This window comes from Electrophorus electricus, unplaced genomic scaffold (assembly GCF_041902795.1).
Source record: "Electrophorus electricus isolate QZ-2024a unplaced genomic scaffold, ASM4190279v1 Scaffold101, whole genome shotgun sequence".
In the NCBI taxonomy this organism is placed as follows: Eukaryota; Metazoa; Chordata; class Actinopteri; order Gymnotiformes; family Gymnotidae; genus Electrophorus; species Electrophorus electricus.
This window is the reverse complement of record NW_027658383.1, coordinates 5574-31997: the sequence shown is the minus strand read 5'-3', so window position 1 is coordinate 31997 and position 26424 is coordinate 5574. Positions and strand designations below refer to the sequence as shown.

The 26424-nt window shown below is 41.1% G+C and overlaps 3 protein-coding genes and 2 long non-coding RNA genes across 5 annotated transcripts; all 5 read left to right on the top strand.

Moving 5' to 3' along the window:
• Nucleotides 1-1734: 1734 nt before the first annotated feature.
• Nucleotides 1735-3688, top strand: LOC145653981 (protein NDRG1-like). Its single transcript, XM_081708663.1, has 6 exons — nt 1735-1987; nt 2099-2219; nt 2657-2719; nt 2833-2893; nt 3247-3333; nt 3668-3688. Exons 1-6 carry the CDS (start codon nt 1924-1926, stop codon nt 3686-3688), a joined length of 417 nt encoding a protein of 138 aa, XP_081564789.1. The 5' UTR covers nt 1735-1923.
• A 151-nt stretch (nt 3689-3839) lies between these two features.
• LOC145653987 (uncharacterized) lies at nt 3840-4825 on the top strand. The gene is made up of 3 exons (XR_014120224.1): nt 3840-3898; nt 4448-4551; nt 4657-4825. It is a non-coding gene; the product is annotated as an uncharacterized LOC145653987 (long non-coding RNA).
• Nucleotides 4826-8326: 3501 nt separating this feature from the next.
• LOC145653980 (protein NDRG1-like) lies at nt 8327-10372 on the top strand. The gene is made up of 6 exons (XM_081708661.1): nt 8327-8579; nt 8691-8811; nt 9249-9311; nt 9425-9485; nt 9839-9925; nt 10343-10372. The coding sequence occupies exons 1-6, from the start codon at nt 8516-8518 to the stop codon at nt 10370-10372; spliced, it is 426 nt and encodes a 141-aa protein (XP_081564787.1). The 5' UTR covers nt 8327-8515.
• A 59-nt stretch (nt 10373-10431) lies between these two features.
• LOC145653984 (uncharacterized) lies at nt 10432-11414 on the top strand. Its single transcript, XR_014120223.1, has 3 exons — nt 10432-10490; nt 11037-11140; nt 11246-11414. It is a non-coding gene; the product is annotated as an uncharacterized LOC145653984 (long non-coding RNA).
• Nucleotides 11415-18446: 7032 nt separating this feature from the next.
• On the top strand, nt 18447-20117 carry LOC113569430 (polymeric immunoglobulin receptor-like). Its single transcript, XM_035522728.2, has 3 exons — nt 18447-18753; nt 18863-19171; nt 19705-20117. The coding sequence occupies exons 1-3, from the start codon at nt 18447-18449 to the stop codon at nt 20115-20117; spliced, it is 1029 nt and encodes a 342-aa protein (XP_035378621.2).
• The last annotated feature ends 6307 nt before the right edge of the window (nt 20118-26424 follow it).

The following is a 26424-nucleotide window of genomic DNA, read 5'->3' as shown; positions in this document are numbered from 1 at the left end:
CTCTACCATCTACAATCATGCAGAAAAAAAGCATCTCAATCAACGTTACCACGACACCGGCTAGTGGAAACTCTCAGCTAACAAAATGTTTCTCTGTGCCAAAAGGCCTATTATAAAATGATTAAAAATTCAAGGGAACCTTTGTATCTGCAGAAAACATCTGCGATAAGGTGTAGGCAAACATCCTGTTTGCGTTGTGCAGAGTTTGGAGAGGCTGATACATGGTCAGTAAAAAAAAAGAAAATACATTGTTTAGGCAAGATTGCAACTATGAAGGGAAAGCAAAACAAAAACTTGTTACATTGCATTTAAGAAGAATGTGCAAGATCTATATTTTACAACAAATGTGACCATAGCGTCGCGAAAAAAGACGCAGTGGAAGTTAGCTGTTCTGCACAGAAACCTCCTCCTGAAGCAGTGATAACAGACAAACGCGAGTATAAACTGAATGAAGCTAGCTAGAGTTCTCAAGTATGAGCAATTAGCCAGCTAACTAGCTAGCTATGTCGCCAGGTACCTTTAGGATCAGAGTACAGGTCGCATCAAACTTGTCCTGATCCAACGGAAAAGGCTCCCGATCCTCCAGTTCTGCGAAAGATGTTTAAATAACCAGTGAAATATTTAACAAAAAGAATGTGGCTAGCTAGCTACAACATAGCCTTAGCTAAATATTAGCCGTTAAAAGGGTAAATTAGTTAGCGCTAGCTAAGAAGCTGAATTTCTTTTTTGTTACTGCAGCAATCCGTTGCCTTAGAAACAATAAAATGCAAACAAAAAACCCCTTTATGCTAAATTTAGTTATTAAATAGACGGGGTCTGACCGAAGAGAAACACTATGTTGTATCCATGACGGCGGAAGGTGATGTTACAAAAGTCGTAGAAGAGTGTGATTAAAACAGACGAACAAGCTAGCGTTAGCTAAGATAAGCTAAGCAACTAGCCAGCGTCATATAGTAGTTAGTTCTGCGAGGAATCAAGCTACGGCAGCTAGTTAGCTAGATAACTTATGTAGTTAGCTGGCCTGACTTTCAAATACAATAGTCCGTTCTTCGCTAGCTTGGTTAGTTAGCTAACTCACGGTCGCTGGGCTCAGTGTGGGTCGCAGCTTCTTCCACCGCCTGCTGCCGATCCCGGACACGCCACCTGTAAATGCAGACAGTATTCAGACAGGGAATCGATTTAGCGAGGAATATTTGCTCGTCAACTTTTGGGATAATGGCAAAAAGGGTAGGTTGGGCAAATGTTTTAAAAAGAGAATACTTGTTTAATACTACCTTACAACCAAGTTTTATCTAACTTTGTACTGAGAATTTTTGCTTCTTAACCCCCAGACCCTCTATAACCCTCTATTGGAGGATGATGAAGTAACATCTGATGATGCCTTTTGTATGGACCCATTGTGTCCGGTAAGATAAGGCTGTATTTTCAGACATTGAGTACTGTTAATAGAATAAAGTCTATGGGATGGATCTTTTCACATCCAGAATGAAATGTTACCACTCCAAAATCTATTTTTCTCTGTGTTTTGTCTGAAGGATTTTAAGGGGGCATTTTGGGGTCAAGTTGTGGTAAGTAGCACTACCTTTTCACAGATGTTTCAATAGGCTAAAGCTTTTACCCATAAAGCATGTTTTCAAGCACTGTCATGTGTCTTCTGAGTCAAACATGATCTTTTGTAAACAAATTAACTTGGTTAATGATAAATAATAAATAAATGATTGACATTCCTCATGATAAGAGGCTCATTCCACAGAAGTAGTTCTAAGTGTGACAGAGTAATGTCCTGACACACAAAACCACTGCAGTGGAATCAGACCTCTTTTTAGAGGTTTTTCTTATACATCTAGACCTAGACCTTTATACTCCACCTGGGTCTTATAGGAGGACAATGTGGAGACCCCCTTTGGCACTGTATGCTGCACCATGGCAGGTATCCCCAGGGATAACCGACCGGTCATCCTCACCTACCATGACATCGGAATGAACCGTAAGACTCTGATACTGTTGCTTGTGGCACGTAGCTGATTGCTCTAAAGTCTAAAACTTAGCATAAGCGTCATTTATTGTGTTGTAATGACCCTGGAATGCATGTCTGCAGACAAAACTTGCTTCGACGTTCTTTTCTATGATGAGGACATGCAGGAAATCATGCGACACTTTGCCGTGTGTCAGGTCAACGCTCCTGGGCAACATGAGGGTGCCAGCACCTTCCCTGCAGGGTGAGCGTGAGTGCACCATATGCCACAATGTTCTTTCAGGGGCTGAAAGACATTCCAAGGTTAAATCTAATCTAAAATGTGACCTTCAGCTACCCCATACAATTTTTTCCAGAATGTATATTTATCAGAACCTACTCCATAGCCCTCCGTCTGCCCTCAGACCACTCCTTCCTGGCAGTCAGACAGGACGACTCTATGCCATGGTGTTGGTGCCCACCTAAACTAACATCTGGAGGCCCTGACTGTCAGCATGTCTAGCTGGCACCGGCTTGTCATGCACCAGGGTTTCTTTCATGAACTTTTTTCTTAGCGTTCATATGCTACATTGATGGCTGTGGCTCCCAGTACATCATAGCTAGGTTTAGCAGGTTCAAATCCTGAAGAATCAGTGGCGTCCCTTAGAATTATAACTCACTCAGGGCAATTTTTTCCTGTAGATTCACATATCCCTCAATGGACAAGCTCTCCGAGACCCTCCCAATTGTGCTCAAGCATTTTAAGTGAGTGAACCAGATTAGCCATTTACTCTGAGATTAAACTGTCAATCCTTGTTCTAATCTGAAACCTTGCGCTTTAATGGTTTAAAGTTATGTACATTTTTTTCTCTCCACAGAATTAAGAGTGTTATTGGAATGGGTGTTGGAGCAGGAGCAAACATCCTCACACGGTTCGCTGTGAGTTGTAGCACTGTCTTTCTTCCCAATAGATTTTAACACAATGATCAAACAAGGATTACTCCTTGGTGAAATTCTTGCTTTGTAACAAAGTGTTGATACTTGCAGCATAATCCTAATCATTACACTGTCAAGATAGCTAGACATCAACTCTCCAGAATACTGACACTTCACTATTGTTCCTCTGCTTGCACATGTAAACAAACCTTTTTCTAAGTGCAATGTAAAGTGCAAGAATGCCAAATATGGAGACTCTTAATTGCTCATTTAACTACAACAGTTTGACATATAGTAAGTAATTTTGCCCTGAAGGTTCATCTCCCTTTGACTGCTCATGCATAAATGTCTTGCAGTTGAAGTACCCAGACTTGGTTGAGGGCCTTGTCCTGATGAACATTAATGCTCAGGCAGAGGGCTGGGCAGACCGGGCAGCATCCAAGGTATCACAGTCTAATGCAATAGTAATTATCATTCTGTTAACACCCTGCTTAATCATCACGATCCCTGTATCTCTACAATTATGTCGTTTAGCTGGTCCCACCTAGCGTCCATGTCTATGGTTTCCCTGTCTCATGTCTTTTGTTTTGCTTTACTTCCTTGTTGTGGTTCCGTTCCTTAGCTTCATTTTCTCCGCTCCTTATTATTTGCACCTGTCTTGTTTAACTCTTATTACTTCATGTATTTAAACTGTCTTGTTCCCTGTGTCTTGGCTGTTCACTGAATCCATATAACTTTCAATGTGATAACAAATAGTTCTCAGCATATTACTCTTAGTTTTCTGCAGTTTCCAGTTAACCTTTCATGCCAATCATATGCTGACAATCGACCCTATATTTTTATTCTTTTGGGATCCTTAGAAAAGTGTCAAGCCTCTTTTAATAAAGTAATGTATTTGATCAAAGCTTATGTGTACTCCAGCCACTAAAGATCAACCCACACTTTCCACAGATTTCCAGCTGGGCCCTTGGTCCCCCCAGTGTTGTCATCTCCCACCTGTTCGGTCAGGTACGAAATAACGCCTAAAATGAAATGTATATTGTATGTATTATTGAGCAGTACTTGTCAACCCAGTCCTTGTGATACATCTGACATCCCACATTTTCCCTCTATCCCAGCTCCTGACAACATCATCCTAGCTCCTAAACCAAGCCATTAGGAAAATGAACACCTGGTACAGTTGTACTGGGCTGGGTTAGAATAAACATGTGGGCCATTTCATGTGTACTGTGGACTGGGTCACTAAACACTGAACTAGAATATTTAAAAGTTAAATGCCTTATTACTAAAGATGAGTGTTCCAAATGAGCTGTCCTGAATTTAGACTGTGTCCTTTTCGTAACTAAAGAACCAGATGCCTACATTATTGTCCATCAAAAGGTCAACAATGTTTTTTTTTTTTTTTTTACATATTCCTTTTATTATACATTTCTGTCTCGAGTGCCTGTGCAGACTGTGCATATAGAGGAAGAGACATTTAAATTCATATTCACATCAAGTTTTAATGTTTTGTGACTGATTGCGTCTTGGACTGACTCCTTTATGGCACCGTGGCAGGAGGAGATTAAGAAGAAGGCAGAATTTGTAAAGACCTTCCGTCACAACATCAGCAAAAGGATTAACCAGACCAACCTTCTGCATTTTATGAAGTCCTACAACAGGTATGACTGACATCTGCATTCTATGGAATCTTCTGAGCTCTCTGCTTCTAGACTTGTTTGTCATATGAACAGCTCCCAGTCTTATTAGATCTGATCAATTTTCAGCCGAAGTAAACTGAACATTAAGAGAACTTCTCTGGGTAGAAAGACTCTAAAGTAAGTGAGAAACTGTTTCTCTTTTATCCTTATTCCATGTTATTTTTTGATGTAAAATGCCCCTGTGCCACCACATGCCTGAAAGGTTTTGTTGCTGTAGGTGTCACACTCTTCTGGTGGTAGGAGATGACTCTCCTGTGGTGGATGCTGTGGTATGTACAGCTTGTTTTACATGCAGAAGTTTAAAAACAACATTCAAAATCCAACCCAGCATTCAAATCAAACTTCTATATGTACCTGGGAGCCTGCGTGCAAATGTTTGTGTTTTCTGTCGTAGGTTGACTGCAATTCCAAAATGAATCCCTCAAAGACAACCCTCCTCAAAGTTAGTGACCTTCAAACCTCAGCAAAGCAATACTTAAAATGTTATGTTTTGCTTTTTTTATTTGACTCTCATTATAAATGCAGAAGTCATTATATGTCACTGGGGGCTTATAAATCATGAACGTTGTGATGAACTTGTGGTGAATAACATTGTCCTTCATGTTGTCCCTCATGAAGATGGCTGACTGTGGAGGTCTACCACAGCTTGATCAGGTCTGTCGTTACCCATTAAAATAATGCTCTTGCATTCAAACTGAGTGATGCACTGTGTAATCTATTGTGTCCTGTTCTTACCTTATAGCCTGGCAAGCTGGCAGAAGCCTTGAAATACTTCATTCAAGGACTGGGCTACAGTAAGTAAATACTGTAAACACACTGTCAAAAGGTCGAAATTAAAAATCGTTCAGCCTCTGCGCAATGTAAAACCCATAAATCCAGTTTAGAAAAGTTCATTACTGCCTGTTGTAGACCTTCAGGCTTTCACAACTATCTTTAAGTTATGCATGCTTTCTAAATGGTGCAGTTAAGTAGGGACCTTGAGCTATGTTACTTCACCTTGTCCTTCTGCTTATCTGCCTCTGACAGTGTCTTCTGCAGGCATGACACACCTGTCTCATTGGCACCCCACCTTCTCCACCAGAATGGCATTCTTCCACCCCTGGGCCATCACTTCCATGGAGAGCACCTCCAAGCAACGCTGAAGATGAGGCTCTCCTACCCGCTGCTCCATCCCAGTGTTGTCATGCTCAGTTGGGCTCCATTTCAAATAAAAAATACTCTAAATTGAGGGACCATTGATGTGTTGGTGTTAGTGTTTGTGTGTCATTGTCCCAGTGGACTAATTTAGACTTGCACAAAAGGGAAAAAAAAAAACCTAAATAATAAAAAGCTGTTTAAAATGTTTATACTTATCAGGCTCAGTGTTGTACCTTTATTTAGTAGCCATAAAAAAGTTGATGTATAGTACATCAATCAATGTATAACACTTTTAGTACTTAGTATATGAATCAATGTATAATATTTGGACTGTTTTAACACCAGTACAAAAGTTTAATATAATAAAGAAATAATGCACTGTGATTACGTGTGGCGGCCCGAGTGCCGTAGGGCGAGGGGCAGGACGCACAGACTCCACCGACTGGGACGAACATTTATTAACATAAATGACAGCGGCACTCACGTATTAGAAACAATAAACATGGACCTGAAACAAATGAAGTTAAACAAACATATAACACAAGAATACATCTAACATAAACACGTTACATTCAGACATTACACCGACAATGACCAACACCCTGTACACTTTAACACGGGTTTATATACATTGAGACGAACAAGGTGCAGGTGTGGTTGCAAACACAGTCCTCCCACTGAACGTGGCAGGCCAAACCACATGACTCGGGGGAGGCTAACATTCCATGACATTATGCTTCATCTTGTAAAAGCTTTACATGACTGACAATTTCAGCTTTTTCAGAGGACCTATTTAATTCTTTCTTACATTGTACTTCTTTCCATTCCTAGTCTAATCTTGAAATAAATTTAATTTTAATGGAAGTCTTCATAATGTGTGTTTCAGGTTATGCAAATACTTTGGGAGTAGTTTAAATCAGTCAATCTACTGAATTCCCCACCAACAACAGTATGAATAATTAATTGTCATTTACATTTATAACTTTTAACATACTAGCAGCATGAGTTTCATGAATTTGTACTTCATTAACTTTTTGTATCACATTATTTACATTACTGTTGTAATAGTAAAAATTCAATGGTAATAGGGCACATTGATTTGACACAGTTCAATGGCATTAAACTGCTATTAAATGAGTTCCAGTGAAGTAACTTGCTACTTGAGTATTCTTGTAACAGATACTTTCTTACTTTTTCTTAAGTAATAATTTAAATGACTACTTTTACTTCTACTTCAGTAGTTATTATTTTAAAGTAACAGTAATTTTACTTGATGACAGTTTTGCCTACTCTACCGACCTCTCTCTGTATTACAGTTAATGTCTTGATCTTTATCAAAAACCCATGTAGTGCCTGCATGGAGGGACTTCGTGTTGTATTGGAAAACTGTAATAAATGTCTGTATAACTGTACCCATCTTTCAGCTACGTACTCAGCTGCCGCTAAAAATAGGGATTTCACATATTTTTTAAACTTTTGACTTATTTTCCCAATGACCAAAATGTCAGCGCAACCCTGTAGTAACATCACAATGTCTATGACGTCACAATGGCTACGACATCACTACATCTATTTTAAAGGTGAGCGCAAGCATCTATATGTTATTTCACTTGACACACTTCAGCAGTTCAAAGGTTGGGAGACAATAGGGTGAATTAAACCTAACCATAGGTGGTGGATTACTACTGAATTTTACAGAACAAGGTACAGTGGAATCTTTAGTCTCTTAGGGATCATTTTGATGCATTTCAAACAGAGAAGGTCTGTCAGAAAAACAGCTGTAACATCCAAAACATACTTCATCAAGCATTAAAAAGTGGCATGGTGTTCTTGTCATATAGATTTTAGGGAATCTGTCATTAAACTGCTCAAAAGTATTTTAGTGATGTCATAATATTACTATTACAGGAGAGCTGCAAATATTCTAAATTGGAACTGCACAGCCTAATATCCAAATAAGTCTGTACTGAATCTCTGTGACCAAAAGGAAACGACCCTTACAGTGGCACCAGCAATGCAGACGGTATTCAGACAGGGAATCGATTTAGCGAGGAATATTTGCTCGTCAACTTTTGGGATAATGGCAAAAAGGGTAGGTTGGGCAAATGTTTTAAAAAGAGAATACTTGTTTAATACTACCTTACAACCAAGTTTTATCTAACTTTGTACTGAGAATTTTTGCTTCTTAACCCCCAGGCCCTCTATAACCCTCTATTGGAGGATGATGAAGAAACATCTGATGATGCCTTTTGTATGGACCCGTTGTGTCCGGTAAAATAAGGCTGTATTTTCAGACATTGAGTACTGTTAATAGAATAAAGTCTATGGGATGGATCTTTTCACATCCAGAATGAAATGTTACCACTCCAAAATCTATTTTTCTCTGTGTTTTGTCTGAAGGATTTTAAGGGGGCATTTTGGGGTCAAGTTGTGGTAAGTAGCACTACCTTTTCACAGATGTTTCAATAGGCTAAAGCTTTTACCCATAAAGCATGTTTTCAAGCACTGTCATGTGTCTTCTGAGTCAAACATGATCTTTTGTAAACAAATTAACTTGGTTAATGATAAATAATAAATAAATGATTGACATTCCTCATGATAAGAGGCTCATTCCACAGAAGTAGTTCTAAGTGTGACAGAGTAATGTCCTGACACACAAAACCACTGCAGTGGAATCAGACCTCTTTTTAGAGGTTTTTCTTATACATCTAGACCTAGACCTTTATACTCCACCTGGGTCTTATAGGAGGACAATGTGGAGACCCCCTTTGGCACTGTATGCTGCACCATGGCAGGTATCCCCAGGGATAACCGACCGGTCATCCTCACCTACCATGACATCGGAATGAACCGTAAGACTCTGATACTGTTGCTTGTGGCACGTAGCTGATTGCTCTAAAGTCTAAAACTTAGCATAAGCGTCATTTATTGTGTTGTAATGACCCTGGAATGCATGTCTGCAGACAAAACTTGCTTCGACGTTCTTTTCTATGATGAGGACATGCAGGAAATCATGCGACACTTTGCCGTGTGTCAGGTCAACGCTCCTGGGCAACATGAGGGTGCCAGCACCTTCCCTGCAGGGTGAGCGTGAGTGCACCATATGCCACAATGTTCTTTCAGGGGCTGAAAGACATTCCAAGGTTAAATCTAATCTAAAATGTGACCTTCAGCTACCCCATACAATTTTTTCCAGAATGTATATTTATCAGAACCTACTCCATAGCCCTCCGTCTGCCCTCAGACCACTCCTTCCTGGCAGTCAGACAGGACGACTCTATGCCATGGTGTTGGTGCCCACCTAAACTAACATCTGGAGGCCCTGACTGTCAGCATGTCTAGCTGGCACCGGCTTGTCATGCACCAGGGTTTCTTTCATGAACTTTTTTCTTAGCGTTCATATGCTACATTGATGGCTGTGGCTCCCAGTACATCATAGCTAGGTTTAGCAGGTTCAAATCCTGAAGAATCAGTGGCGTCCCTTAGAATTATAACTCACTCAGGGCAATTTTTTCCTGTAGATTCACATATCCCTCAATGGACAAGCTCTCCGAGACCCTCCCAATTGTGCTCAAGCATTTTAAGTGAGTGAACCAGATTAGCCATTTACTCTGAGATTAAACTGTCAATCCTTGTTCTAATCTGAAACCTTGCGCTTTAATGGTTTAAAGTTATGTACATTTTTTTCTCTCCACAGAATTAAGAGTGTTATTGGAATGGGTGTTGGAGCAGGAGCAAACATCCTCACACGGTTCGCTGTGAGTTGTAGCACTGTCTTTCTTCCCAATAGATTTTAACACAATGATCAAACAAGGATTACTCCTTGGTGAAATTCTTGCTTTGTAACAAAGTGTTGATACTTGCAGCATAATCCTAATCATTACACTGTCAAGATAGCTAGACATCAACTCTCCAGAATACTGACACTTCACTATTGTTCCTCTGCTTGCACATGTAAACAAACCTTTTTCTAAGTGCAATGTAAAGTGCAAGAATGCCAAATATGGAGACTCTTAATTGCTCATTTAACTACAACAGTTTGACATATAGTAAGTAATTTTGCCCTGAAGGTTTATCTCCCTTTGACTGCTCATGCATAAATGTCTTGCAGTTGAAGTACCCAGACTTGGTTGAGGGCCTTGTCCTGATGAACATTAATGCTCAGGCAGAGGGCTGGGCAGACCGGGCAGCATCCAAGGTATCACAGTCTAATGCAATAGTAATTATCATTCTGTTAACACCCTGCTTAAACATCACGATCCCTGTATCTCTACAATTATGTCGTTTAGCTGGTCCCACCTAGCGTCCATGTCTATGGTTTCCCTGTCTCATGTCTTTTGTTTTGCTTTACTTCCTTGTTGTGGTTCCGTTGCTTAGTTTCATTTTCTTTGCTCCTTATTATTTGCACCTGTCTTGTTTAACTCTTATTACTTCATGTATTTAAACCGTCTTGTTCCCTGTGTCTTGGCTGTTCACTGAATCCATATAACTTTCAATGTGATAACAAATAGTTCTCAGCATATTACTCTTAGTTTTCTGCAGTTTCCAGTTAACCTTTCATGCCAATCATATGGTGACAATCGACCCTATATTTTTATTCTTTTGGGATCCTTAGAAAAGTGTCAAGCCTCTTTTAATAAAGTAATGTATTTGATCAAAGCTTATGTGTACTCCAGCCACTAAAGATCAACCCACACTTTCCACAGATTTCCAGCTGGGCCCTTGGTCCCCCCAGTGTTGTCATCTCCCACCTGTTCGGTCAGGTACGAAATAACGCCTAAAATGAAATGTATATTGTATGTATTATTGAGCAGTACTTGTCAACCCAGTCCTTGTGATACATCTGACATCCCACATTTTCCCTCTATCCCAGCTCCTGACAACATCATCCTAGCTCCTAAACCAAGCCATTAGGAAAATGAACACCTGGTACAGGTGTACTGGGCTGGGTTAGAATAAACATGTGGGCCATTTCATGTGTACTGTGGACTGGGTCACTAAACACTGAACTAGAATATTTAAAAGTTAAATGCCTTATTACTAAAGATGAGTGTTCCAAATGAGCTGTCCTGAATTTAGACTGTGTCCTTTTCGTAACTAAAGAACCAGATGCCTACATTATTGTCCATCAAAAGGTCAACCATGTTTTGTTTTTTTTTACATATTCCTTTTATTATACATTTCTGTCTCGAGTGCCTGTGCAGACTGTGCATATAGAGGAAGAGACATTTAAATTCATATTCACATCAAGTTTTAATGTTTTGTGACTGATTGCGTCTTGGACTGACTCCTTTATGGCACCGTGGCAGGAGGAGATTAAGAAGAAGGCAGAATTTGTAAAGACCTTCCGTCACAACATCAGCAAAAGGATTAACCAGACCAACCTTCTGCATTTTATGAAGTCCTACAACAGGTATGACTGACATCTGCATTCTATGGAATCTTCTGAGCTCTCTGCTTCTAGACTTGTTTGTCATATGAACAGCTCCCAGTCTTATTAGATCTGATCAATTTTCAGCCGAAGTAAACTGAACATTAAGAGAACTTCTCTGGGTAGAAAGACTCTAAAGTAAGTGAGAAACTGTTTCTCTTTTATCCTTATTCCATGTTATTTTTTGATGTAAAATGCCCCTGTGCCACCACATGCCTGAAAGGTTTTGTTGCTGTAGGTGTCACACTCTTCTGGTGGTAGGAGATGACTCTCCTGTGGTGGATGCTGTGGTATGTACAGCTTGTTTTACATGCAGAAGTTTAAAAACAACATTCAAAATCCAACCCAGCATTCAAATCAAACTTCTATATGTACCTGGGAGCCTGCGTGCAAATGTTTGTGTTTTCCGTCGTAGGTTGACTGCAATTCCAAAATGAATCCCTCAAAGACAACCCTCCTCAAAGTTAGTGACCTTCAAACCTCAGCAAAGCGATACTTAAAATGTTATGTTTTGCTTTTTTTATTTGACTCTCATTATAAATGCAGAAGTCATTATATGTCACTGGGGGCTTATAAATCTAGAACTTTGTGATGAACTTGTGGTGAATAACATTGTCCTTCATGTTGTCCCTCATGAAGATGGCTGACTGTGGAGGTCTACCACAGCTTGATCAGGTCTGTCGTTACCCATTAAAATAATGCTCTTGCATTCAAACTGAGTGATGCACTGTGTAATCTATTGTGTCCTGTTCTTACCTTATAGCCTGGCAAGCTGGCAGAAGCCTTGAAATACTTCATTCAAGGACTGGGCTACAGTAAGTAAATACTTTAAACACACTGTCAAAAGGTCGAAATTAAAAATCGTTCAGCCTCTGCGCAATGTAAAACCCATAAATCCAGTTTAGAAAAGTTCATTACTGCCTGTTGTAGACCTTCAGGCTTTCACAACTATCTTTAAGTTATGCATGCTTTCTAAATGGTGCAGTTAAGTAGGGACCTTGAGCTATGTTACTTCACCTTGTCCTTCTGCTTATCTGCCTCTGACAGTGTCTTCTGCAGGCATGACACACCTGTCTCATTGGCACCCCACCTTCTCCACCAGAATGGCATTCTTCCACCCCTGGGCCATCACTTCCATGGAGAGCACTTCCAAGCAACGCTGAAGATGAGGCTCTCCTACCCGCTGCTCCATCCCAGTGTTGTCATGCTCAGTTCGGCTCCATTTCAAATAAAAAATACTCTAAATTGAGGGACCATTGATGTGTTGCTGTTAGTGTTTGTGTGTCATTGTCCCAGTGGACTAATTTAGACTTGCACAAAAGGAAAAAAAAACCCTAAACGATAAAAAGCTGTTTAAAATGTTTATACTTATCAGGCTCAGTGTTGTACCTTTATTTAGTAGCCATAAAAAAGTTGATGTATAGTTTTCTCCGCATCAATCAATGTATAACACTTTTAGTACTTAGTATATGAATCAATGTATAATATTTGGACTGTTTTAACACCAGTACAAAAGTTTAATATAATAAAGAAATAATGCACTGTGATTACGTGTGGCGGCCCGAGTGCCATAGGGCGAGGGGCAGGACACACAGACTCCACCGACTGGGACGAACATTTATTAACATAAATGACAGCGGCACTCACGTATTAGAAACAATAAACATGGACCTGAAACAAATGAAGTTAAACAAACATGATACACAAGAATACATCTAACATAAACACGTTACATTCAGACATTACACCGACAATGACCAACACCCTGTACACTTTAACACGGGTTTATATACATTGAGACGAACAAGGTGCAGGTGTGGTTGCAAACACAGCCCTCCCACTGAACGTGGCAGGCCAAACCACATGACTCGGGGGAGGCTAACATTCCATGACATTATGCTTCATCTTGTAAAAGCTTTACATGACTGACAATTTCAGCTTTTTCAGAGGACCTATTTGATTTTTTCTTACATTGTACTTCTTTCCGTTCCTAGTCTAATCTTGAAATAAATTTAATTTTAATGGAAGTCTTCATAATGTGTGTTTCAGGTTATGCAAATACTTTGGGAGTTGTTTAAATCAGTCAATCTACTGAATTCCCCACCAACAACAGTATGAATAATTAATTGTCATTTACATTTATAACTTTTAACATACTAGCAGCATGTGAGTTTCATGAATTTGTACTTCATTAACTATTTGTATCACATTTTTTACATTACTGTTGTAATAGTAATAGTAAAAATTCAATGGTAATAGGGCACATTGATTTGACACAGTTCAATGGTATTAAGTACCCAATGCTCTGCTTTGAAGAAGAAGAAGTACAACATTGAATTATTTTACTGCACTTGTACTGCATATTTTCAATGTATTTACATCATTTTAGAGAATGCCATATTAAGGAATAAATAAATAAATAAAGTTTATTTACCTGCTATTGTTCTTACGTCCACTGAAGTCCAAAATAATCTTTAAGGCTCTAGGTTACTTAATAGCAAATACATTTCTGTGGTATTCTGATTTATTTTCTACTTGAAAGACAGGGAATATTCTGATGTCTTTATTAGTAACTTTAATGCACCTAATGCACCCTTTTGGGGCACCCTAAAACTCTGACTAGTATTACGTGAGTAATCGCTCTAGAGCAGGGAATTGAAGATAACAGGATAATTGAGGAAAAAAGGGGAAATTTTGTTTTTTTTTCTAAAATGAATGATGTAGCCAGCGATATGAAGCCCACCCAGCCTGTTTCACTATTTGGTATCTATAGGCCACCACGGCCCTACTCAGAACTTATTAAGGAATTTTCAGATTTCCTTTCTAATCTAGTCACTTTTGTAGAAAGAGCCATTATTTTTTGTGATTTCAATATTCACCTTGATAATGCCCAAGACCCTTTGAGATTGGCCTTTAGCTGTATATCAGAATCAATTGGTTTCATCCAATGTATAAGAGAACCCACACACTCTGATGGACATGCGCTTGACTTACTATTGACATACGGTGGACACGGAGAACATAGTCAGACTACCCCAGTCGGATGCCATCTCAGACCATTCCTTAATTTCATTTGAACTACATACAAGCCACAATATAATAACCTCGCCTCGCTATCATAGCAGACGCACGATCACATCAGCCACTGCATCCCCTGTAGATTCACACACTGTTCTTTATAAAGGCATCTCTCACAGTTTAGTTACATGTAACATTTTAGCTTTTAAGCATGTAGCCACCTTTCCATATCCTTTTCTAACCTTTAAAGGGAGATGTTTCTAGCATCACCTTTGACCACATTTCCATACTTTCAAATGCAATAAATTCTTTACAAGAGGTGGTCCCTGTTATTACTGAGGTAATAACATGCGTGTTTACAGGGAAAAGAGGCCTAACAGTGCATTGGACAGATTAATAACATAAAACATAAGGGAGTTTAGAGATTCTGTGTCCTTTCAGAATGACTTGCATACAGGGCTTCAGGCTTCAGTAAAGGATCCTGCGTAGGCTTTTGGTGGACCTCAGGGTAAGATATATGAACTCTCCACCAGGCTCAGGACCATATAGAAAAACAATCTTCTTTAGGACAAGGCTAATACAAATCTTCTCTTGGAATGTAGTGGTAATGGCTTCCAACTGGTGTGGGTATTGAATAGCAGTTTGCATATATTGACTACTGTGTGGTTCAGATGTAATGGTGGTGAATGCAAACACTAATATGTAAAGGAAGGTGGGGTGAATACATAACCACTTCTGAAAAGTGTATAAAAATATGGGTTCTCTGTTTGACAGTTAGACCTTCACGAAGGGTGCCTCAATAATGTTTGTTAAGGTTAACCGGCAATAAAGGATGGGACCAGCTATTCTCTTTAACTAATTCTGAAGGCTGACTCTTCATGTTATGTTTGAATGTTTAACTTTAAAACTAACTGACTGGGTATTTAGGAACGACATTACTTTCCAAACTTCATTACTACTTTTCATCCCTTCTCATACCTTTCGGTTTCTACCCTTTATCATCTTTGTTAGCTGCACAGCAGGGGCAGGATATTGGTGGAATCCTGCAAGGCATTCCAGCACTCTCTTACAAAACTATTAAAACTGTTTTTTGCCATATCCATATAAGATATCTCAAATGTGTATAGAATGTAGGTAAGCAATTCTGCTTCCTCCATGGTGCAAATTTGGTATAGATTGAATAACCCTATTTATAATCTTCAGTAGCATATAAGAAATCCAGATCCTCCAATAGCCACATTAGAAATTGTAATTTGGTACAATTTTAAATGCTTGTCTATCACAGGGTAGACTTAGATTGAGACACCATGTTTGACAATTGTATTCGAAACCACCATACCTAGTAAAATTTACTGGGCTCAACCAACCCTTGTAATTGCACATCTTCCTACATCTCACAAGGGACAACTTTCTGGAGGGACATTACTTCACATAATGTCATTCCTTTAATCTAGCATCTTAAACACTGATGATGGGTTTACTCCAGCTACACAAGCTAATGCTAACACTTGCTAATGTCCTCTTTTCTCAGGCCTGATGTACTTCCTCCTTTCTAACAAAAGGCCGTTTAATCTTGTCAATGATTTGTGATACCCAGTTTGTTTTCTTTGTATCATCATTTTAAAATCAAGTGAAAATCTAAGACTTACAATAGTACACTTACATTGCTTTAGGTAGTTTGGTTAATCAGCCTTGGTTACTACCAAAGAGCTGCACATATGTAATCATGATGTCAGGACATCTCAAGGATTACACTATGAACCGGATGGACAAGTTGACTTGTGGAATTGATCACCTGCAAGTGGATATTACAGTAAACCTGGACTGCATGGATAACCGTTTGTGCTCTTCAGGACTATGACATCAGCCCCAGCCTGAAGACCAAGGGGGGAAATTTAGGTACCATGCCAATCGAGCAGATAGCAGCACCATCATCACCGCATTGAGCAAACTTGCATCAAATGGAAGAAAGAGGGTGTGCCTAAAAGCAGGTGGAATTCAGGTGTCTTAAATACCCTGATCAACAGACCTTTACTCTCTCCCTGGTTTTTCCTCCATCAAGGTTAGACCTAAAAGAGGGGCTTTGTCATCTCTCTCTCAGATACTTTCTTCACTCAGCACCATGTGGACAGTTAACAGCAAACAGCTGAGAATCATATTTCTCCATTTAATTGATCCAAGAGATGGTGGAATCTAGACTAACGTCTTGTTACCACCCCGTCTAGGCTATGGCACCGTACCAAGGAAAAAGAATGATAAACGGCTAAAGGAATGGAACATGCAACTGTTAAAGAGTAACAGAAAGAAACATAAGCACAAATGGTAGACTCTTTTTAGTGTATTGTTGTATAATACAGAAGTTACAAATAAACACACTGGTGCAATTTCTTCTGAAGTGACCCAGGCCAAAACAATAAATAAGACACACACCAGCGAAAGAAAATTGAGGTCCAAGCAAGGAAAAGAAGGTCATACACACAAATGATACAATTACAAACAAGCCAAAACCGACTGCTGAACTAGCTGCCACTGCCGCCACCCCCGCTGCCGCCGCTGCCTCACTGCCTCCAACAGCCTCACTGCCTCCCTCCTCTTCTGCCTTCGGGAGGGGCCTTTATATAGGAGTGGCCAGGAGTGGCCAGCAGGCAGGTAGACCTGGGGAGGAACAGAGCAGAGTCAAGTTCAGAAAAGGTGAGGAAACCTGGCACCGGATCTGGATTCTGAGATACACCTAGAGAAAGGAAACACATACACACACGCTTACAGACAGAAATCTGATCAACATTACCACAGCAACAGGTTCACCAAATTTCTTCAAGCAAGCTTGCAAATGCGGTCAGTTCCCTCTTGTTAAACTGCGGATGGAACTCATATTCCCAGCATACCTTGACGACGTCACATTTTATCAACAAGAAACCAGGGGTGGAAATTCCCTCCTAATTGTAGACAAACTGAGTGAGGATGACCAACTGAGATAATCACCAAAAATCATCAACATGTGAGACTTTTATCTGGGCATAGTTTATAGTCGGGCATATCTGGGCAAAAGTATATAGGTTACATTTAGCTGATGCTTTTATCCAAAGCAACTGAGTACAACTTGAGCAATTGAGGGCCTTGCTCCGATGCCCAACAGTGGACCTTGATCCAGCAACCTTCTGATTATAACTCAAGTAACTCAAGTAACAGCTGCCACTGCTTGAATTAAACAGTAAAGTTTAATCAAGATCCTAGTACTTTCTTGAAAGTATTTGGGCTTGGTGTACATACCATTTTGTTTGGATAATCTTAAGTAATATTTGTACAGACTGGAAGTTCTTTTTCCTCTTTGCATACAATCTCTCTATGTCTTGCTTTTTACTAGCAAACATAGGTATCATCATGTCACTTCAATAGGCACAGACACATTGACCTTATTGTTCAGTTAGTAAACCTGCCATTACCCTTTGTTCTAACATCACGTGAGAACAAGCCAGCTGAGCTCATTAACATACAGTCACATTGCTGTTTAAATTCTGCACCATTTTATTGCTGGCACAATAGCATGTCTGCCTCCTTCTCGCTCTCGCGAGCGTGTACCGACCTGCATGAAAGCATTCGCTCTCCTCTCCTTTTACATACTCACACACATAAACACATGCTCGCTATATTTTAGCTTGTTTTTCTGTAAATATACAGATTGTTTATGCTATTGTTTGTGATTTAGAGTAGTTGCGTTAATAAATGTATCATTTATTCTCACCAAGTTGTCTGTCTTGATATCATTCAGATTGTGCTTGTTGCCAATATCCTCAAACAAATGACTGTAATTTAAATCTTTCAGGGATCAAATCATTAATGTTACTTTCTTTGTTAAAAATGAAAGATTGTGATTTCAATATTTGAGATGATTTAATGGGACTGATTAGTGTGTCAAACCACTACAGTGGGCCTGTCCCTCTTGCTGGGCGCCCAGCGCACTGTGACAGCATGACTTTAAACTTAGCAAACAGGAACTGTTTGGATTGCTTCAACCACAGTGGCAACAAGACTAAAGATATGTGAGGAGGCTTCTCAAATAAGCTTCTCACTTTATTCAACATGAATTGGCATTTCATTTTCGTTTTCATCATTTGATGTAAGTTATTTTCTATGCAATACTACAATATATACATTGTTAGTTTTTTTTGTTTTTTTTTTCATATGTAGCATTTTTTAATTCCTTAGCAGAAACAAGAATTCTTGTGTTCCAGTAACAGTGGTGCTGGGTTGTATATGCAGGCACTGAGAAATGGAATTGGTCACAGAAGTAGTTAACTCTTCAGAGTGGAGCATCTGTCAACATCTGAAATATAAACAACATAAGAAATACTGGTGCTGTGAGCGTGTAACAGCATTCAATTACTGCACGATTATGGCATATGCCAACAATACAAACAAGAAAGTGACAGTAACTGATAACCCAGCTCAGACTCTCTTTACTGTCACTGTGAGGGATCTACAGGAGAGAAACACTGGAGCATATTGGTGTGCAGTGGAGATTTCAGGAATATTTCAACCAGATGTCAAAACACAGCTATATATCACTGTGAAATCAGGTATTACAAATTCTTTATGAATATTGAATATTCAGTTTAGTGACATTTTTCATGTTGCATATATTTCATCCATACATATTCATACAAAAGTGCCTTTCTTTGTTTTCAGCTCCTGCTGTGTCTGTGACCAAGAGCAGAGTGAGTGGAGAGGAGGGGAGCAGTGTCAGTGTCCAGTGTCTCTACAGCGCTGCATATAAGAAAGAGGCGAAGAAGTGGTGCAGATCTATAGACTGGACCTGCTACACAGTGGGGAGGACCAACACATCCCAGAATTCAGCAGTGCAGATCAGTGATGATGGGAAAGGCACCTTCACGGTGTTGATGACTGGACTGAAGAAGACTGATGCTGGCTGGTACTGGTGCTCCACTGGAGGTCTAGAAGTTCCTGTTCACTTTGACGTCACTGATGCACTTGCAGGTATATTGTTTTGTATCTAATCAATTAAATGGTGTAAAAATTATTAATGTTGTTTAACCTTTAAAAGATGACAACAGTGATTAAAGAAAGAAAAAAAACTATGCATAGGGTGCCTTATTAGATTTGGTTATGTCACGTTGCAGCCCCGCCCCTCCTCAAACGTCTTGGTGTGTACGTGTGTGTGTTCGTCCATGTCGCCGCGCCCTTTCGTGTCGTCCACCTGTTCTGTATTATGTGTAATCCTCGTGTGTGTGTATATATGTCTCTTGTGTTGTAGTACATGTTGTTGGTGTTTGAACGGTGTTTAGTGAGGTGTGCGGTGTTAGATGTGTCGTCTGTGTTAAATAAAAATGTGTGTTTGAACGTGCCCCTACTCCACATACTGTTAGCCTCGAATCATCACAGAAACACCAACCAAAGAAGGATGCCTGGGAAGGGCAAGAAGAAGGGGAAGAAGGGGAAAAGACGCACTTCCCCAAATAGTGCCTGCAATCCCTCCGTGCTCTTGGGTACCCTCCTGACTCCTGCTGCAGAAGAGCGTGGTCTGGGGGCAGAGGTGGAGGAGTCACACGGGATTACGTCTGACCATAATGACTGGTATAACTATTTCCAGTCCTCGGAGTCGGACACCGCGGACTTTTCCTGTACCAGGGTGAGGCCATCACTCATCCTGTCTTCGCTCCATGGGATCACAACAGAGCAGGGACCTGCTGGGTACTACGGAGACCTACCTATTTATGAGGACAGGTACTTGGAGGTGGAATCCGCAGAGTCCTACATGGACCTTACAGAGGGATATGCGGAGTATGGCGAGCGAGGGGAGTGCCGTAACGTCACCCTAGAGTCAGACTTGGGGTCGGATCATGAGGAGGACCCGTCGATGGAGGTGGAGGAGGTACCTCAGGGGAATCTAGGCGCTCTGGAGTCAGCAAGCAGCCCTGGGTGACTGGTGGAGAGATGGCATCATCAACAGAGGAGGACATTCCTCCCCCTAGGGCGAGGACCTATGCCTAAGTCTCGGGGAGGTAAAAAGGCAGCGGCACCGAGGTCTGCTCTGCCGGGGTCTGGCAGGGTCACCAGGGTCTGCTCCAACACCTGATGGTGAATGACATCTCAAAACTATTCTTGAACGTACTTTTTCAGATTTGAATTCCTTACTGAGAAGTTTGAAAGAACTTAGGAGTCGTTGTTGAGTTACGAAAAAATGTGTCTGGAGTGTGAATGGCCATCATAACTTGCGTTTTTCATCGGAGCCTTGCTCACTAAAGCTGTTATTTTAACTAAGCCTACTCGCTGGTTGAGTTAGCTAGACAGGCAAGCTTGTTAAGGTTTAATTCCCGAAGTTTGGGCCCTGCTGTCGGCTTGTATGTCGACACGTAGCCCCCAGGAGAGAGAGTTTCGCCTGGTTTGGGCTCCTACGCGACAGCAAGGATTGTATTTTGCACTGGAAAACTTAAATCAGATTGTGAGCTAAGAAAAGGGGGAGAGAGACAAGTACTCATGCATGTGAGCACACAGCTTGACAACATGGAAAAAAGACACCCAACATGCAGCAGGAGTGGCTAAAGCCATACAGAAAACAACGCATCTGGTAATGGGACATCCAATCACGGTACTAACCACACACAGTGTAATAGCATACGTGAACTCACAAGCCTTCACCTTGACAGCACTAAGGCAACAGAGGATCAGCAAAATTTTGGAAGCACCACACATCACATACACACATGAAGGAATCAACATGGCAGACATGATGGGAGGAGGAGAGCCTCATCAGTGCGAACAGGAAGTCAAAAAGCAGGAGAAGGTGAGACCAGACCTAGAAGGAGAACCAATTCCAGGAGCAGGGAACATGTTCACTGATGGGTGTGGATTTAGAGGACCAGATGGGGATATAAAAGCAGGGTATGCAGTGGTGGCAGAAACACAGGGAGAAGTAGATGAATTTTGGACGGTGAAAGCAGAAAGGCTGAAAGGTTAGCAATCAGCACAGCGAGCTGAGGTAATGGCAGTAGTGGAGGCCTTGAAGTTAGCAAAGGGTAAGGAAGTGAATATTTATACTGACTCTGCTTACACGGTAGGGGCAGCACATGTGGAGCTAAGACAATGGATGAGAGCAGGGTTTAGGACAGCGGGAAACAAACCAATTAAACATGAGGCAGAAATGAGGGAGCTGGCAAAGGCCTTGCAGGGACCAGAAAGAGTAGCTATCATAGAGTGCAGGGGACATGTAGAGTATGTCAACAGTACAATCCCAAACCTACAATTAAGGTGGCACCCGGTAAGTATCCGTTGTCATTAACACCAAGGGAAGAGATAGTAATTGACTACACAGACATGGTGGACTCAGCACAGGGGTACACGTACGAATTGATGTGCGTAGACAACTACACAGGGTGGCCGGAAGCGTGGCCAACAAAACGGGAAGACAGTGCTTCAGTGGTAAAGTTCCTGGTGAACCAGTACATTCCTCACCATGGGTTTCAGAGAAAGGTGAGATCAGATAATGGCACTCATTTTAAAGCGCGCAATTTGCAGGAGTTAGAGAAAATGCTGGGTCTGAAACATTCATTTGGGGCAGTGTATCATCCTCAGTCTCAAGGTAAGGTGGAAAGGATGAATCTAAATGCGAAAAACAAAGTGGCCAAAATCTGTGCACAGATAAAATTAAATTGGGTTGATGCCTTACCTTTGGCAATAAATGAGAAAAGAAAAACATCTCACACACACATCATACTTTAATGAATTGCAAAGTATCGTTTCAGCTTTCTCCACGCAGGAGGGGGACCGGACGGGGAGCAGACAAACACAGACGATACCCGTTACGGACTGGGGGCTGCTGAGAGTCATCAAGAGAAAATGGAGTGAGCCGAGGTGGACAGGTCCATTCCAGGTGACAGAAAGAACCAGCCACGCCGTATGCCAGAACGGTACAGGGGAAACGTGGTTTCATCTGAGCAAGTGCGCCGCCGCAGAGTCACCGCAGAGGAGTCTGCAAGAGACAGCGAGGGACCTTGCTGAAACATCACCTAACTCACCTGACCCGGAAGGGGCAGAATAATCCCCAGGAGCAAAAGGGTCAAGGTAGTCCACCCTTAGACCCCGAAGTAAGAAGAACAGAACACCAGTGATGACTTCTGGACAATTGTGTTGTTTGATTATTTGTTGGTGTATTGTGTTGTGTGTTTCCATTTACAGTTTGGTCACGCTTGGGTTAAATAATAGCATGGCAGTAGGAAAGGATTAAAACATTAACAACAAGACGGTGAAGAAGAATGGGGGTAGAGATTGGTGGATGTGTAGCATGTGCAGCCGCAAGACCCAGACTTATAACCACCCCGGCACCCCTATTCCCACAAAAAGACCCCAAGGGTTATGCGTGCATGATTGGCCTGACTAAGGAAAGAAACCCTAAGAATTGTGACACTTTGAGCGTTATTTTCCCCCCCATCAGTAACAGAACCAGGACAGGACTATTTTCACTCGAAAAGGGGGAGGGGAACTACACGTGCTTCGTTAGAAGTTCAAGCACACCTCAAGTACGCTTGGCGCACATCCCGGCGGAATGGTGTAACCGCACGGTCACTGGGAACGAGTCTGTGGGTTCATGGGCACGAGCAGGATTGTATGATTATTGTGGAAGGATGACTTTGGTTGTTAACATGCCAGAGAATTCGGAGGCGACATGCACCATGGTCAGGTTAGCAGCTCCTTTATTACTGATAGGCAAAAAACTACACAGGGACCCGGTAACTGATGCAGCAAGACAGTAGCGAGAGGCATACCATTTTGATTTAACAAGGAATACCCCCACATACATAGATACCATTTTGATTTAACAAGGAATACCCCCACATACATAGATGCAATAGGAATACCTCGCGGAGTTCCGGACAGATATAAGTTAGCAGACCAGATAGCAGGGGGATTTGAGAATATTCCGATACTTTCTGCATTATTCCCCATTACTCCAAATAAAAATGTGGATCGGATTAACTATGTACATTATAATGTCCTCAGGCTAGCCAACCTGACTAGGGATGCAGTGGAAGGACTTAGAGATCAGCTGGGACCAACCTCACTGATGGCGGTCCAAAATCGTATGGCATTAGACATGTTGTTGGCGGAAAAGGGGGGTGTCTGCGCTATGCTTGAGGATGTGTGTTGTACATTCATTCCTAATAATACCGCTCCGGAAGGGTCAGTTAGTAGAGCATTGGATGGTTTGAAGACCCTATCAGAGGAAATGCATGAGAATTCAGGCATAAACAACCAGTTGGAATCCTGGATGGTGAGCCGGTTCGGTCAGTGGAAAGACTTAATTGTGTCATTGATGGTTTCATTAGCCACATTCACGGGAATTGCTGTGACATGCGGGTGCTGCTGTATTCCATGTATTAGGGCGTTAATGGTTAGACTAATCTCAGCTATGATAGAAAGGAAAGATGTGCATGAGGGTACCACGATGATGCCACTGATACAGGGGGAAAGGGACGTAGAGACAGGAGATGCCAGAATAAAGGAGTGTGATTGGTGATCTCTTTGTAGAGATCAAAAGGGGGAATTGTGGAGTTTCAGAAATTAAATGAATGCTAAGCTTACACTAGTAGAGAATAATGTGCAGAATGGAATAGGACTAATGCTTGAATAAATAAAATAATTACTGTATGTCCAGACATAACAGGAAATGCCCTAGACGTGCATATGTGTGATTATGCAAGAAGACGTGTACGAGACGGTCAAACAGAGGTGACGGCTGAGATGGAAAAACACAAAAGCAGAAGTGGCACAAGGCGAGAGAAATATAAGTCTGTCTGTTGCAAAGTTATGCTTTAGATCTCACTCGCACTGTGTTGTGAAGTGACATCTCCAGAGCTCTGCATTAATAAAAGGCCACAGGGTAACGCACTGTTTCCTGTCTCTTCTTTCCTGCATCAACGGACACGACACTAACTAATGATATAACAGAATCTGGCCCTTAGCTATTTTATTAGCTTTTTATCAGGGCATGCTTAGTAAAACGTCACATCTCTACATCAACTTTTTAGAAAAATTAACAGGCAATCAAATTATTTTGGCTATACTAAAACCTGTCCTGGAGCAATGCCTAGCTAGCTGGATAGCTAACACTAACATGCAAGACTGGGTTTGTTTTGCAGAAGTAGCAGATGCTAAATAGCTGCCTTGTAAAAGAGGTTTGCATTGGGGACTGTTTGTATTTGATGCATGCACTTTAGGTATTATTGCATAACGCTATTTGTGATGTATTTTTGTTTTTCAATCAGTCACATTCCGAGCCAAACTTCTCTTAGGTATCTTGTATCAGTGGAGAACTACTTTTGAAGGCATTGTTACTAGCTAACTGTTAGCTAGCAAGGTAACAAGGTAACTCTTTTTAAACAACAAAAAGAAAAAACACTTTACTGTGATTAACAACTATGAATTTACTAAGTTGTGATTGTTTCATAGAAGGTCTGATTAGCTAGCCTAGCTAAAGCTATGTTTGATACGTTTTGATACGTCTAACGACACTGGCATTTTTGGACAAGAGTAGCTTTATAGTTGCTTAGCTAATGTCACAGAATTAAAAGTAGAATCAGAAGGAAATGTTGAATATTGTGTCATTGCACCAGCCATGAGGCATTAAAGTGTCTGGACAAGAACATAGCTAGCTAGCTAACTGGCTTAGATCACTACTGCAGCTCTCACACCTCGGTTTATTACATCATAATAGGTAATGTGGAATTTTTAAGGACCATTGTTGCGTCTGATAACCCGTTCAGAAAAGGTGTTCTTCAGCTGACTGAACAGATACTGAAACGAACACTAAAGAGATCATCCAACATTAAAGATATTTCAGTAGACACACTAGTGGAAGAGCTGCTGAGGTTCCTGAGCCATGAATGTCCGGCCTCCAGCATCTACTCTGGACAGGTATGTCACCGCCTTGCACCAGGACGCAGAGATCCATGAGCATGACTGAGATGTAATTATAACTATATACACCTCATTAGTCTGATGCTAATGAGCACACATGCACACCTGCCGTCCAGTTCTTTAACATCCATATCCGTCACCTTGATTTATCTTAGTAAGTTGCTGCTGAAGCTCTGTCTCTCTTTCTCTCTTTCCCCATGCCTCCTTCCCTTCCTGTAGGAGTGTGGATACACCAATGGCGTTGTTGCCTGATGCACCTCCTTTGGAAGAGGACACGGTCCACTGTCAGAACTGGCAGGAGACAGTGGAGCCGCACACACTCGCCTCTCTCGGCTCCCGGGAGATCGAACGGCAGGCTGTCATATATGGTAAAACAGCAAATGTGGTGCACAGCAACTGACTATAAAAGACAACTCCCAGTACACAGTTAACATGTAAAATGAAAAAAATTATTTACTGATCTAACTTAAACTAAATAGCTACTAAATCTTTTGAACATACAGTATTCTATTTATTATGCACATATGATAATTCTATCCTGACTCATGAAAATGTGGAATTCTGAATTGTGTAACGTTTGTAAGAAATTGTAGTGACTTTGCTATATCCTCTTCCTCAGAGCTGTTCACAACGGAAGCATCTCACTTGCGGACTCTCAGGGTTCTCGATCAGGTGTTCTTCCAGAAGATGAGGAACCTTTTGACCGTCGAAGAACTTTCCTGTATCTTCCCCAACCTGCCCCAGGTCTACAGTCTACATGGTCAGTCTCTCTGTGTGCGAGCGTGTGTGTGTGCGTGCAAATCCGCTCCATTTGTCTTAATGTGTTTTCAAACCTAAATTTCTGAAGCCTACTTGGTGTCTAAATCATAATCAAGATTAAAGAAGTGTAAAACCCACCCAAACTGAGAATTTAATGACAGAACAATATCAGCTATCGGCACCATGCCATTACTGTGAGCAGGTATGGACTGGAGGCTGTACATGTTGTTTCTGCGGTGGCCTTCATGACACAAGTAGAGTTCTGTTGCCCACTGACACAACTTTCTAACAAACCACATATACACTGGCTCGCTTAAACAGATTCTGTTTTGTGGTGTTGCATTTGTGTTTCAGCGAATCTGTGTGAGTCCATGAAGAGGCTGAGGGACTCTTCTATAGTTCAAGGCATCGGAGACATCATGGTGTCTAGAGTGAGAGCTGGCTAGTGTTACTCCCTTTCTAGTTCACATCATCTTTTGGTGCTGTCTAAAATGAAGGGGTTGTTCTGTGTAGTGTGGGATATACTTGTTGCTTTACTTGATATGTCAGTAGCTCAT